Here is a 14534-nt window from a genome sequence, read left to right on the forward strand (position 1 = left end):
GACAAGAACCTGCCCTAAGCCACTTCACTTCACCGTTGCTTCTCGTGCTCAAAAAATCATGAATTTCACCACCAAAAACACACCAATCCAATTTAAGGTCCTAAAGTTCCAACTTCAGAACAATATCCTCTGAACAATCTTTTTTTCTTGATTCCCTGAGGTAGGCTGAAAACCTGTGAAGCAGCAACACAGAATGAGTAAGGAGTTTGTGTTTTGCTTTGTTTTGTTCTTTCCCCAGGCACATCCCAGATGTTAACCATTTAAAATGGTAATGGATGAAAATCAGATTCTCTTTCACCCTACACTTCAATGGTGGCAGATGAAATATAAACTTAAATCACTGGTTTTTTTACTGGCTCAGGTTAATATAATAACTATCTGGTTATTAATCAGATACTTTATGTATCTCTTTAAAAGCTTTGTACTTTGCCTCTATGATGGAACAGCTGCACTATGAATCATCACCTTCCTTAACCTAGAACACAAGCTGCTGCTTTGCTCAGCACACGTAGCCAGCACAACTTGTTTCCTCACAGGATAGTGGACATACAAATAGAAGCAGTCATACTGCAGTAGCCCAGAGGCTATCGCAGGTCACAAATCCAGTCTCCTACAAGAGTCACCAGCAGGAAGCCCTTATCCAGAGGTGGAGTTCATGTCTCACGTAGAACAGCCCAGACAAATTTATTTGTCATGAGCTTGCACAGTTCCTTCTATGAAACTATATAAACACTAACTGTATCCAGCAGCAAGTCACACACTCCACATGATGCTGCTTATCGTCCAGTATGTTTGGCACTGGCCCTTCCAGTTCGATTAGATGCGTGCTATGTACAAGTTCAGCTTGAACCCCTGGGTATCCTGAGCCATGGCATCAGAATAGCCAGACCATCATGCAGGAGCCCCGATGAGTCAGTGGCTGACAGCAACCCCAGCATGCCTCAGTTTTCACATTCCCAAAGAAGGAATAACAACACTTCTTTAAAAAGTGCTTTGAGATACATAGACAGAAAGTTCTGCAGGAAAGCTAAGGATTTTCTCTCTTTTAATCTGTAAAGCCTTCAGGAACTTCAAAACCATCATAGAGCTTTCTGCTCCCTTATATGTGCCTCTGCACTAAATGCCTCACTAAAACTCACCTAAAAGCTGTCTAAAAAAAACCAAACAATATCTGTGGAATTGGGTCATCATATGTCCCCTGGAGCAGGAGGGGAAAAAAAAACCCAGCACCCTCAATCAGGTGATTTTCATGGGTATGAACTTAAGCCAAGAGCTCTCCCAGAGAGTGTACTGTGCCGGGCTTCTTGCTCCACCAAACACAGGCATTCCAGCATTAAGTTCCAAAGCAACAGTAAGCTTTAATCAGGCAAACACTGAAGAATACTTTCAGAAGCAGCCAAAATTAATTAGGAAACAGGCACTTAAGAAGCAGATAAAGATTATGGAGCTCAACCTGAAAAGATGAGCTTCAGTCAAAATGTAAAATCTCACCCATCTGCTCAGCCTTCAAATATGAAAGTAATATTTATCCATTATGCAAGGTCCCACAGTAAACTCTCAGTTCCCTGCCTGTAGGTGCTTCAGGGTCAGGGCTCTGTGCTCTGCCAATTTCTGACACTGCAGTAAGAATGATGCCTTCAGCATGCTTGGAAATTCTGTCTCTAGAAGAAGCCCAGAAGTGCTCACACCACAACTGACAGACACATGGGTGCTGAAAGAAACAGGTTCTGAGTGTGCAAACACAGTGAAAAAGCTCAAGAATAAAACTCCAGGGTTAATGCAAAATCTGATCTGCAAGCCCTCCAGGGTCAGAAGCAATTGCCTTTGAGAAGTCAGCTATTTACCACCTATCTACAGTAGTGAGGACTGAGCAGGAAGGGACCACGGTGCAGAAGCCTGAGGCCATTGCCCAACTTGCAGCGCCAGGATCCCAGACTGGTGCTCCTGGAGATGACAGCCTTGTGGGAAAGCAAAGACAGCTGTGACAGATTTCAGGAAAAAAGCAGGGTTCTCCCAAGCGATGGAGAGTGGAGTCCTGCTATGGCTTTGCTTTGGCTTGGCTGCTTTGTTCAGGCACAGAGAAGTGTTCAAGGGTCACTGAAGCACCACAAGACAGTTTTGCCAGCACAATACAACACTCTCAATACAGCCTGGCAACTCTGCAGTACCAGGACAACATTCCCAGTAGCAGAATAGCTCAAATGTGTAAAGCTCTGGATTTAAACCACATGAACAAAGAACATATGTAAGAAATAGGAAGCTTCTAGCTTTGAACCCTTTATTTGGAATTTGCAATGTAAGAACAGAGCAGGGTGTCACACACAGGCTTCCCATTCCTGAATTAGCACCCAAGCCAGCCACCATTCCTCCCCTAAATTTTGTTTTGCTTCCCACAAGTCAAATGAAGGTGCACAGAAGATGTTCCAAACTAAAACCTAGTCCTACAACGGCCTCATTTCACTCTTCCCTCTCAAGCTGTTACACTGCCTGCAATGACCACCAGGGGGCTGGGCCAGCTGTATGTACAGGAGCCATGTTCTGCTGCAGTCCTGGATTGACACGAAGTTGACTTTCTTTGAAGGAGCACAAGAGAACCATTTTGCTACACTAAGCAAAACAGCAGTTTAAAAAAAGCCAAGGGCCAAAGCAGTCTGAAGTGCCAAAGAGAAAACAGGCCTCAACATACAGCAACTGTATTTCACAATAGATAAACCCTAGCATCAGGGATGCAATTCCCTATTAACACAACCATACATCCTGCATTGTGAGGCAAGTTCATAAACCAGAGGTTTCAAAGGAGCTTCCATCTCCTCTGTCAGGGAGAAATTACTTGAACTTACATTTAGATGCTGAGCTACCTTTCCAAATTGCTCCAGCTGCCCAAAATTACAGCCATTTGGGTGACAGTCAACTGATGCCCCTAATCCATTTAACACCAGGGAGGAATGACAAGCAGACAGAAAAGTCACAAGTGGACAACTTAGAAATCAGTTGAAAGATTGTTTCTAGTTCTAGGATTCAAAAGCTTTGGATTTACAACCTAATATTAAATCATATATTCTATAAAATTAAAAGCCACTAAGTTTGATGCTTTATTTGGTGGTTGGTAATTTGCAATACTCAGAACCTAAAGATCAGCATTAGGAACTGATATAAGCACATGCTAATGAAAACTGGCATTAAATGCAACAATTACCTATAGGAGAGCTGACAGCTTAAAGAGGAAGGTCTTTCACTGTTCTAGTGTAGCCCTGCAGTTGAAGATCTCTTTCAAGAGACTTCTGCCACTCCAATTATTGCAAGAGATTATACCATCTTCTTACAGGAGTAAATACACTGTTCTGCAACATGAGATGAGGCCTAAATGATCTTCTGTTAAGAGCTTTAGTGAGCAGACCATCAAAATTTGTGCCCTGAATCTACCAGTGCTTAAATACTGATCTAAATTCTTCTCAAGCTTTCAAAAGAGGAACACTCAAAAGTAGCCTCAAACCATTTAGAACGGAAAGCAACAGAGGGAGCTCTCTCATTTCACTTCTTTTGGTCCAGAAAGACAGACAACTGCACGTACATAACTATCATGTGTTGGCCTTTATAAACTACAATGTGCCAGCTGCTTCCCCAGGCAAGGAAGTAAGCCTTTGGTATTCAGAGCATTTGCAGACTTCAGGGTACTGCAAAGACAACCTCTCGCTATTCTAAAGTAAAAGCAGCCCTCTGGCCCTGACCTACTGCCATTACTGGAAAGTAGCAGTTGTTGCAAGCAGTGGTAATCCCTTCTACCCACAGCTAACACTGTAATGCATCTAGAGTTGTGAGATGTAGCAAACAACACAAAAGCTTCAGCTCCGAATATTACAAAAAACATGGGAACAAAAAACATTCAAGGATTTTTCTGTTAGCAAAGGAAGCAGCACACTGTAACTCTGGCACCAGCAGAAAATGGTCCTCATAGCTTGCTGCAGTGTCTGTTGCTGGCTCTGTAACCTGTTGATAGAACAGCTGCTGTAAACAAAACCCACACTAGCCTTTGTGGTTTTTTGCAAGATCACAGTCTCCTGTCATCCTTTCCCCCCCCCCCCCCATGTTTGTCTATTTGATCAAAAATTAGTAGACACGTGTATCGATTCCTTTGCAGTGCCCAAGGGGAACAGCACTAAGCAGTACAAAGGACACCAGAAAAGCAACTGGTGCAGAAAAATACACCTTTAGCTAACATAGCTACAGCTATAAAAAAACCCTACAGATAAGATACTGATGTCAAAAGCACAAACTCGGCAGCTTAGGAGCCCTGGCTATGTTCTATTCACAAGCCAAGTCACTTCTTGAATGACAGAGGAAGTTAAGTTTCTCTAACCACTCCAACGAGTATTACTGATAAAAGCAAGAGCAGCACTGGCAAAGTGAATCTTTAGCTACCACACAAAATCTAGAATGCCAGAATTAGACCAACCCAAGTAATTCTAGGCTTAAATTGTAATTATCTGTGGCTTCTTTACCTAGAGACAGGTGAACAAGAAGGTTCAAGGCAGACATTTTTGCTAGCTCCCTGCTTTAAAGGGTCCTATACTTCTCAAAAAATTGCACAACAAAATAACTCCTTTCCACAGGTGGAAGACTCCTGTTCTAAAGGAAGCCCACACAGTGAGCTTCCCTGTAAATCAACCCCTTCAAGTGATACATGTCTATGCTCATGGTAGGACATGACACCTACAACACACAGATGGACATGTCCAGGCTTTAAACAAGATTGCATGCTGATTTTCTGCAACATCGGGTCTGAACCACGAAAAAGAACAGCAAAATTGGAGGCAACTAAGCTGGCAGCTGAGGAAGGGAGAGTGCATTAGGAGACAAATTTTGCTACAGAATTTCTGCTACAGATTTTTATCTGTCCACAGGAAAGCCTGTGCCTTTCCTTTGAGGAAAGGGTATGGTGGATCCTCTATCTCAGAAAAGCTGCAGTGGCACAGTTCTCTGCCATTTCATCAGTGAATTAAGGGTATTCCCACAGCCTGGATTGTACAGGGAAATAGGGAAGTTGTTACTATGGCTCTCCTCAGATTTTTCAAACAGTTCAGGCAGCAGTACTGACATTAACAGCAACAGCAGCAGAAGCCCCTGCTCTCTTGCTTCCCCCTTCAGATTAAAACGTGTGAGTTACTACTGGGAACTGCTGCCCTCTGCTGTCACACACAGAGACGAAATTCTCATTGGACAAAACCAGGCTTACAATTACCTACTGGAAAAATAAAGCACAACAAAATACCGTGGTAATCACCACAAGGTCATAATGCATTCAGATTTCACGTGGGTTCACCCAGGCCTCTCTGTTCTGGTCTTACACATTTATAAAATGGCTGCCTGTTTCTGCAGTGCATCCACAGAGGCACATTGCACGCTAAACTCAACCTAAAGATGATTTTCCTGCACCCATCATTTTTGTTGCAGCTGTTTCAGAGGTAAAAGCCCTCAGCTATTAGTGCATTGAGCAAAACACCTCTTACTGTCTAAAGATCTGTGCAGCGGATTGTGAATATCACCAGGGAAAGTGTCAGCAAATATCCTGCCCCCAACAGAGGGCCTGGACTAGACTGAAGGAATAAAACATTATTGTCATCCACGTGCGGCTCTACACAGTTTTTCTCCTTGTATCAACCCTTCCAGTGGGCAGAGCCACTGGGAAGCTTTGCCAACCACTTTAAACACTGTCCAGATGGAAAAGTCAACGTGAATTTTCAGGAGTATTATGAAATCAAGCAAAGACTGAGGTCTGCAAATACCGAACTGGTTTGGGTTGGAAGGGACTGTCCTGGGTTAGCAGCAGCAGTCATTTTTCTCTTTCTTGGTAGCTGGTGCAGTGCTGTGTTTTGACTTTCGGGCTGGGAACAAAGCTGATAAAAATGATGTTCTGGTTGGGACAAGGACTTTGTGAGCCTCATGCTCTGCCAGGGAGGAGGGAAGCCGGGAGGAAGCAGAGACAGGACACCTGACCCAAACTGACCAAAGAAGTATTCCATACCACAGCATGTCATGCCCTGGATGTAACTGGGGAGTGAGCCAGAAGGGCTAAGGGGACTGCAGGGCTCGAGGAGGTATCGGTCGGTGCTTGGTCGGGCTGGGGGGAGCAAGTTATCAGTCGCCTGGTGATGGGTTGTTGTATTCTCTTCCCTTGTTATTTCCCTTATCATTACTATTATTGGTGGCAGCAGTAGTGATCTGTGTTATACCTTAGTTACTGAACTGTTCTTATCTCAACCCATGGGAGTTGCATTTCTTTTTGATTCTCCTCTCCGTTCCCCCAGGAGTAGGGGGAGGGCAAGAAGGGGGGGAGTGGGTAACAAGCTGCCTGTCTGGGTTTAAACCACGACAGGGACCTTAAAGCTCACCCAGTTTCAACCCCCTACCATAGGCAGGGACACCTTGCACAAGAACACGTTGCTCCATGCCCTGTCCAACCTGGCCTCGTACAGTGCCATGGATGGGGCAGCTACAGCTTCTCTGGGCAGCCTGTGCCAGGATACTCTGCAGCCCTCAGATAGGGATATCTTAAACTTAAAGGGAAAAGATACACCATGCTTCAAAGCACATTTCCAGCCTGCCCACAGAAAAGCAGTACTCTGTTCTGAGTCTGCAGTGTCACATTTGCCAACTTACCTGACCTCCTCACCAGCAAAATCAAACATTTTGGTGATTGTCACTTTTCCTGAATCCTTTGGTTTCTCCTGAAGCTTCTTCCCACTCCTCTCTCCTTCAGCCTACAAAATACATGAAGGAGAAAGCAAACTAACCAATCTGTGAAGCCAAGCTGAGTTATCACTCCAAGGACCCAACACAGACTCAAGTCCCACTGCAATTTAGGCTGGCTAGTCAAAGCAAGTCATCCACAGAAAGCAAAAGGAAGCAAACACCCCTGCCACCAAAAGGACGTTCCCCACTTTGGTTCCAGCCTCTTACTGGAGCTTAAGGATCAAAACAAACCCAAAATGAGACGTGAAATTATAATTAAATGTAGGAATAAGCAAGAATACACTGTTGTGGTTCAGAAAGCAAGCAAAAGTCTTAAGACTTGGTTCTCCCAAACTGTGTGGATTGCACCCAAATATGTTTATTTTTACTCAAGTTGTTTTTGTTTACACAGAACACAAGACTGATCTTCACAGACAACTTTGAAGTTAATAAGCTACTTGTCAACAATGTCTATTTGAGAGGAAAATATCTTTATTAAGCAGTGTGGCAATAATGCTTCTTAATTTACTCAGTCACAACTACAGCTTTTAACAGCATATATAAAAAGCCTCACACCCTACAAATATTCAAAACAACCCCCGAAATTCTTGCTCTAAATCAGCCACGTACCACTGAGATCTTCAAGCAGACAACTGAAGTCCAAATTAAGAACAAAGAGAACAGAGGAACTGCATCGTTCCAAGAATTTTTCTAGGCCATGGGGGAACTTTCACAGACCACTCACATTTTAGGTTTCTGCCTGTAGCATTGCTCAGAGAACTTTTACTCTCTCCTCCTCTCAAATTCTACCTGCAGTCATCACTTCAGCCAGTAACAAGTGAGGTGGAGAAAAGCAGAAGGGTTCAGAAGCAAGGACTGAATGGCTACACTTGTTCTGCAACCCTCCAACACTTAGAGAAATAAGCTTCAGACAGTGAGAAACTGTACTTGCCAAGTGTCACTGATTCAGGAGTCCAGACTTTTCTTAGAAAATACCTTTTTTCCTGATCACTCAAAAAGGGAAAAAACCAAGACAGTTTGAAGAAAAGAGGGTGAGCTTTGGTACCTTCTTCCATTCTGCCACCTTCAGTGTGAACGGCTTTGCAAGGCAAATAAATGCATATGGTTAAGAACCAAATTCTTTCAAATACCCAATTACACACAGAATTCTTCCTATGGAGAACCTCAGCAGACAGGGAGCAAGACCACTTTAATGGGGCATATAAAGGAAACTAGAGAAAGCTCGATTCATTCTTGTTACCAGTGCCCATCCAAACATGCAGCATCTTCCACCCTCCCTCACTGTATGAGGATGAAGAGCAAAGCACTGAGATGTCAGGAGGAGTCTCTTCAGTTTCCCCATGCACACACACATACAGAGCCCCCCTTTCTTGTTTTATTTGGAGTATCAGGAAAGGCACAAGCCTGAGGGGAGAGCTGTGCCACCAGCACAGCTCAGACCAAAGCTCACTATGCCACTTCTACATCACACGAGAATCCAGGACCAGAAAGGGAAGCCAGCAGGGCTCTGCTGGCACTCTGAGACGCAGACAAGCAGCTCCAGAAGCAGCACTGCTAGATCATATGCCTCCCCAGTCAGAAGGAAACCAGCAGCTTACAGTTTGCTCACAATGAGGCTCTAGGTTTACTAAGCAGATGGGGCAACGATAAGCCCAGCCTCCCCCAGCTTTGACTGACACCTGCCACCAGGTACAGCCAACTGACGGCTCTAAAGCTTTGGCCCTCCCCATCCTCCATGGGTGAAAGCCCAGGGCCCCATTACCTTCTCAGCCTGAGTGGAAGTCTCTGGTTTGGGTTTCTGTCCCACATCACTGAGGAAACTGGCCCAAAGAGCATCCTCTTTCTTTTTTATTTCTTCTTCTTTTCTTCGTTCCACCTGCTCTACATTATCCACTTCCTCCTCCTCCTCTTCTTCTTCATTCCTCTGAGTCTTTTCTTCCTCTATCTCATCTGGCTCTAGCAAGAGACCTCCTTTCTTCCTCTTCCTAAGAGCAGACACGAAAAAAAAAAGATATAAATACCTATACTGAGGTGCTGCAACACTACTGTGGAGCAGAACAGTGAAGCAACATGGCATTTCATATTTATACTGAGACAGTCTACCAGGGCAATTCCCCTTATCTTGGGGGTGAGGCTGCTTAATTTAAAGACGATGCTGTTCAGAAAATACCACAGGACTGAAGCAGACCGTCTCCCTGAAGTAGACTGTAACACATATACGTGTACCTGGAAGGGTATAATGGGCTCTGGGATACTGCAGAAACCACAAGAGGAGGAGAACCTGAGGTGGACAGGATGCAGCCTCAAAATACATACATGGGAGGTTTCTCCCACCAAAAGTACTTTGCCTTACCGAAAGGAAACTAACGGGCTCCTGCAGGGGGGTTTCAGGACGATCTCATTCAAGCCTGAGGATCTCAGGTGCTGAACCACAACGAAGAAGACCGTTTCTCATCCCCCAGTCCCTCACCACAGCGACCGGCGGAACGAGCACTCGCGAAGGCGGTTCCCGGCCGGGCCAAGGCGGACTCTCCCCCCCCGGGATACCGCGCCCGTGCGGAACCTGCTGTACCTGCTGGCGGGGAGGCGGGGAATCCTCCTGCCGCGGGGCGGCCGTGGGCTGTCCGCCGGTTCCTCCTGCACGAGCTCGCTCACGTCGTCCTCGCTGTATTCCGCACCTGGAAGCACAGCGGGTAAGCACCGGGACCGGAACAACCGGGAACAACGGTACCGGGACCGCCCCGCTCACCTGAGGGCACGTAGTCCTCGTCCTCGGCCGAAGAGTATTCCTCCGACCCCGACATGGCTCCGACCCCAGCCCAGCCGCCTCACAGCCTCCGCGGATGCCTCACGCGCGCAACACCGCTGCCCAGAGCGTCGCAGCCGCTCTCGCGCGCCCCCTAGCGGGTCGGCAGACGCCTAGACCTCCAAGGCTGTGCCGGAGCTCAGGGAGCAGCGACGAGAGACCTACCAGCAGGCTAGAGCGCCTCTGCAGCCGCGACCGACGGCACCTGAGGGAGGGCGCCCAGAGTTCTTTGCGACCTATGGCCGTTCCCATAGCAACGCGAGGGTGGGGATGGCCCTGGCGGCCCGGAAGCGCAGCGAGCGAGAGTTGGTTGGCCAAGGGCCCTGTCTGTCACCGCGCGACGTTTCCCATTGGCTAAGGTGATCGGAAGGGGTGGGGCGGAAAGTGCTGCTGTGAATGGCGTCTGCGAACCCTGCCCGGGGATGGAGGGCGGCGAAGCGGGTGGTGGGGGACTTCTGCAGCAGATCCTCAGCCTTCGTCTGGTGCCGCGCGTCGGCAATGGCACCACCACCTACTCCAGCCCGCTCTCCACCTTCCCAGGTACCGTCCCGCCGCGGGGCCTTTTCAGAGCGGGGCCCCGTGGCCCCTCTGGTCCGCTGGCCCCGCGCAGGCCTCACTGCGCTTCTCTCCACAGAGATGTGGTACGGCGTCTTCCTGTGGGCGCTCGTGTCCTCCCTCTCCTTTCACGTCCCGGCAGCTTTGCTAGCGCTCTTCACGCTCCGGCACCACAAGTACGGCAGGTTCATGTCCGTGAGCCTCCTGCTGATGGGCATCGTGGGACCCATTACCGCCGGCATCCTCACAAGTACGGTAGATGATCGATAACCGCGACAGGGTGCCTCTGAGGTGATCAGAGGTTGCCTTTGGGAGCGCGTCCAACTGCGGCATTCCTGGGGTACAGAGGAGATGGGTGTTTTAGCTTTATGCCCCCCTTGGTCTATGTTTGGTGCTGGAGCATTGCGTCCAGACCTGAAGTCCTCAGTACAGGAAAGAGATGGACCTGTTGGAGAGGGTCCAGAGGAGAGACACAAAAAACAATCTGAGGGCTGAAGCACCTCTCCTATGAGGAAAGGCTGAGAGAGTTGGGGTTGTTCAGCCTCGAGAAGGGAGGTCTTCTTCGGGGGGGACCCGATTGTGGCCTTACAGTTCTTAAAGGGGCCTATAAGAAAGATGGAGAGAGACTTTTTAGTAGAGCCTGTTGAAACAGAATGAGGGGTGATGGTTTTAAACTGAAAGAGGGAGATTCAGGCTGGACACGAGGAAGAAATTTTTTGTAGTAATGGTGGTGAAACACTGCTCCAGGTTGCCCAGAGAGGTGGTGGATGCCCCATCCCTGGAGATATTCAAGGCCAGGCTGGATGTGGTTCTGGGAAACCTGTTGAAGGTGTTCCTCCTCCCTGCAACGGTTTTGGACTAGGTGACTATTGAAGGTCCCCTTTCGACCCAAACTATTCTGTGATTCTATGTTTGAAAGAGTTGAACCATAACAATACTGAGCCCTTTGTCAGGGCTTCCAAACGTACCTGTCAGGTGCAGAGACAGGTGGGCTTTCAGGTTTCTGAGCACTCACAGAAAAGCCATGCACAGGTTTGGTGTCTGTGCCAAGAACTGGGTATTCTTTGCAGCTGTGGGCTGTGGTGTAGAGGATCTTGTGACAAAAGTATGTCCAAACCCACCCCAACCTCCACACCCCCTGCAGGACTCAGGAGATCTTCACTACCAATTTACCTATTCCTACCAGCGCAGGTCGGTTACCGGCTGAGGTTTGTCATGGCAAACCTAGTCCAGCACTTCTGCTAGTCCTCTCCCACAGAGCCCCTGTGTTCTCTGCCCTGGTCTCCCATCCTCCTAGATTCCCCCCTTCATTTCTGTGGTATGATAGCATATGTCTATATATTCACGTTCTGGCTTTTTCTCCTCTCTGCAGGTGCTGCCATTGCTGGAGTTTACAGAGCTGCAGGGAAAAAAATGATTCCCTTTGAAGCCCTCATTTTGGGAGTGGGCCAGACATTCTGCGTGGTGGTGGTTTCATTTCTACGCATTTTAGCCACTCTCTAGCTCTTCTTCAGGCACTAGAGCTCTTAAATCAAAGGAAGAGCAAAAGATCTGCTGCCTGTGCCACCTCTGAAACAAATCAGAGGGAACACAATGGGAGGTGTGCCTGGGTGTGTGCTTTCTCTGCTGGATAAAGGTAACCCAAGGGCCTGCTCCTGCTTCCAGCATGGCTGGAAATTAAGCTTAAAAAATGGTGATTTTTGTTACTTTTGGTAACATTAAGTGCCAAGTGAAACTTTATTTTCCTGGAGGATAGGAAGCTAAATGACGTCTGGAGCAGAAGGCCCATCTACCTTTTACCAGTGATGAATTCTAGCAACAGAATGTAGCTAGGAGGTGACAGTAGCTGTTGTGGGCTAGAACCAGTGCTACAGACTGAAGTAATGCTCACTTAATGCTTTGACTTCTTGCTGCTTTGTTTGCAGTGAATTCTTCTAATGTGATTTTTTTAAATGAGAAAGTTAATTTGTTTTCTTCCTGGCCCGAATACCAGCTCTTGCTCGTAGTGAATTTGGAAGCAGCAAAAGGAAGAATCATTTTAGACAGATGAAATCACAAATTTGTCACTGAGAACCATGACTATGAATGCTGCAGTGGGGGGAATAACTGGTGTAAAAAGGATTGCTATCTTTGTGTATTTTATTACAGTGAAGCCCTCCAGGCACTGTGTACCTTCTGCCTGAGAAACAGAGCACAGCTGATGGGGCACTACACTCCACTGCCCACACTGGGAATCCCAGGGCACATGTGTGAGCACTCACTGTTGCTTCTTGGGCTCTGAAGGAGACTCGTGGTTTTAAACTTCTCCATTCTCCTCTTACTTGTTGATCATGTTTACAGTGGTGTGGTGGAACTGGGTGTCTTTGCTGACATGGAAACATTGCTGGGCAGTTTATACAAAACTCAGCACACTGCTTCTTAGGTGACTGCACTGGTTGGTGGTGGGTTGTTGGGATATGGGGCTTCCCGGGTGCAGAGGCAGCCAGCTCACAGCATGGTGCCGAGTAGGATTCCTGCAAGGCTCCTGGGAGGAGCCCCAGTAATTCCAATTTCCCAGTCCAACCCCTGCCAGCAGGCAGCATGGTCTCTCAGAATGAGTTGGTTAAGTTTGGTTTAAGTGACTTTTAACTATTAGAGCTGGCCTTTTGCCAGGAGACATGCCACATGGCTGGGGTGCTGCAGTAGCTGGCTGGGTATTTCCTGAGAGCTTGGGTTTTGGGGGACCTTGGAGAAGGTGAGGTTGAGTGCCAAGGATGAAGGGTTATGTAGCCACTCCCATGGCTCTGCCACTGGCATGGCATGGGCTGCCAAGGGAAGGTTCGGTCTGTATCCAGCCTTGCAGAACACAACAGTGTTTTTGCTGAACTCCTTTGGTTTCCAAACTTGCTTGCCTGTTGTACCTGCAATTTATGGTAAGGACAGTTACCCTTCACGAGCCATGTGTCCTATCTGCTGAAACAACCCTAAGCATGGCACTCTGTGTATCATGAAGAAGAATTTCTCTCTATGTACTAATTAATTTCTCAGGAGCGGTCTGTTGGCAGCGAGTGGTGAGAGGTGTTTTTCAGGAGCTACTTACTGAGATTACCCTGCATTTTATCCCATGTTAATTCAGAAAATAAAGCTGTGCATTTTAGGGAAGACTTTATTGTGAATCCTTCTCCCTAGGTGGATGAGGTCCAGGTGGTATAACAAATTCTAAGCCCTGGATTTCGAGAGCCCTATGTGCTGTGCTGCGCTGCTTGTGGAGAGCCTGTCGTCCTACTACGTCATCCATCTGGGGAAGGTGGGGCTTCTCCTTCCCTCTTTGCTTCTGCCCCCAATGAAAAAACAGGACTAATGATCTCTCTAGATGTCTTTTTCCCCTCCCCATTTCAAATTGTTGCACACACAGCGCATGTCCAGAGTGCCTGGTTTAATTCACATGAGTTATTCTCTGTTTTTCCTGGGTGGATTAGACTGGGCAGGGCTGGCTGTACCTTTCAGGTGAAGCTAGAAATTAGTGTCCTGGGCACCTGCTGTGTTCCCCTTTCCCTCACCCCAAAGACTAAGCTGATGGCAACTGTGAAAGCACTTTATCAGTGTGCCATGTGCGATGGCACAAGGCTGGTTCCTCTGGCGTAATGGGGCTGAATCACACAGGGTGCAAATCTGGGCTGTTAAGAACAAAAAATTGCTTAATCACTTGGTGCTGGGTGAACTGAAACCCTCCTGGTTTCTACCCACTGTGATCTCCAAAGTCTGTCTGGGGGAAGAGGAAGTGGTCTGCTTTGCTTGAAGAGTTGACAGCTTGGCCACTGTTTGGAAGTTGAGTGGTTGGAGCCAGTGGTGTCTCTCTGTGTCCAGGCACTGTGAAATTTGCAGGGAATTCTTGCTTAGGAGGTGAACAATCAGCTGCTGACTTGTCTTGACAGGGATTAGCACTGGGGGTGTGTTCTTTGGTGCACACAGAGTATCCACTGCTCCCCTGGCTGCCTTCCCCACTTCCCTGTCCAGTAAAATCAGTTCCAAGCAGCAAGAAACAGTCTTGAAACTGTCAGTGCTGGCAGCTTCCTCCCCTCTCACTGCATTAGCTTGGTCTTCCCTTTACATTCCTTTATGCTGAGTGAGGTGAGCAGAGGAATCCCTTCAGTTTTCAGCGGGTGGCAGTAGACTTAGCTCAGTCGAACTTGTCCAAAACTTAAGAGTTGTAAACCATTGGTGCTGAGGTGTTCCAGGCAGTGCTGTGAGCCCCTGGCCAGCATTGCTCGAGGGAACATCTTGCAGAGAAGCTGCCTGCCCTGGAGAAACATCGCTGCTGAGGCTCGTGGCCCTGCTTGCTGTGTGCAGACATGCCCTATGCTGCTCTGGTTCAGCTCCCACCCCTCTTCCTGTCTCACTGATGACTGTGGCTGTTGCAAACAAATATTTGTATGATAGGAAA

General features: G+C 47.5%; 2 protein-coding genes across 2 annotated transcripts in view; one reads left to right on the top strand and one right to left on the bottom strand.

Moving 5' to 3' along the window:
* Window positions 1-9732, bottom strand: part of CFDP1 (craniofacial development protein 1) — a 66851-nt gene extending 57119 nt beyond the window's left edge. The window contains exons 1-4 of the mRNA XM_061375834.1: window positions 9500-9732; window positions 9323-9428; window positions 8513-8735; window positions 6658-6758 (exon numbers count right to left, since the gene is read on the bottom strand). Of these exons, the coding sequence (XP_061231818.1) occupies window positions 6658-6758; window positions 8513-8735; window positions 9323-9428; window positions 9500-9554 (485 nt within the window). The 5' untranslated portion in view covers window positions 9555-9732. The remainder of the gene's footprint in view (window positions 1-6657; window positions 6759-8512; window positions 8736-9322; window positions 9429-9499) is intronic.
* A 190-nt stretch (window positions 9733-9922) lies between these two features.
* TMEM170A (transmembrane protein 170A) lies at window positions 9923-12538 on the top strand. Its single transcript, XM_061375836.1, has 3 exons — window positions 9923-10096; window positions 10191-10361; window positions 11484-12538. The coding sequence occupies exons 1-3, from the start codon at window positions 9979-9981 to the stop codon at window positions 11612-11614; spliced, it is 420 nt and encodes a 139-aa protein (XP_061231820.1). The 5' UTR covers window positions 9923-9978; the 3' UTR covers window positions 11615-12538.
* Window positions 12539-14534: the final 1996 nt, after the last annotated feature.

This window comes from Neopsephotus bourkii, unplaced genomic scaffold, assembly GCF_033783945.1.
Source record: "Neopsephotus bourkii isolate Nb327-2 ecotype Australia unplaced genomic scaffold, CSIRO-AGI_Nbou_v1 NB_1678, whole genome shotgun sequence".
NCBI lineage: Eukaryota > Metazoa > Chordata > Aves > Psittaciformes > Psittacidae > Neopsephotus > Neopsephotus bourkii.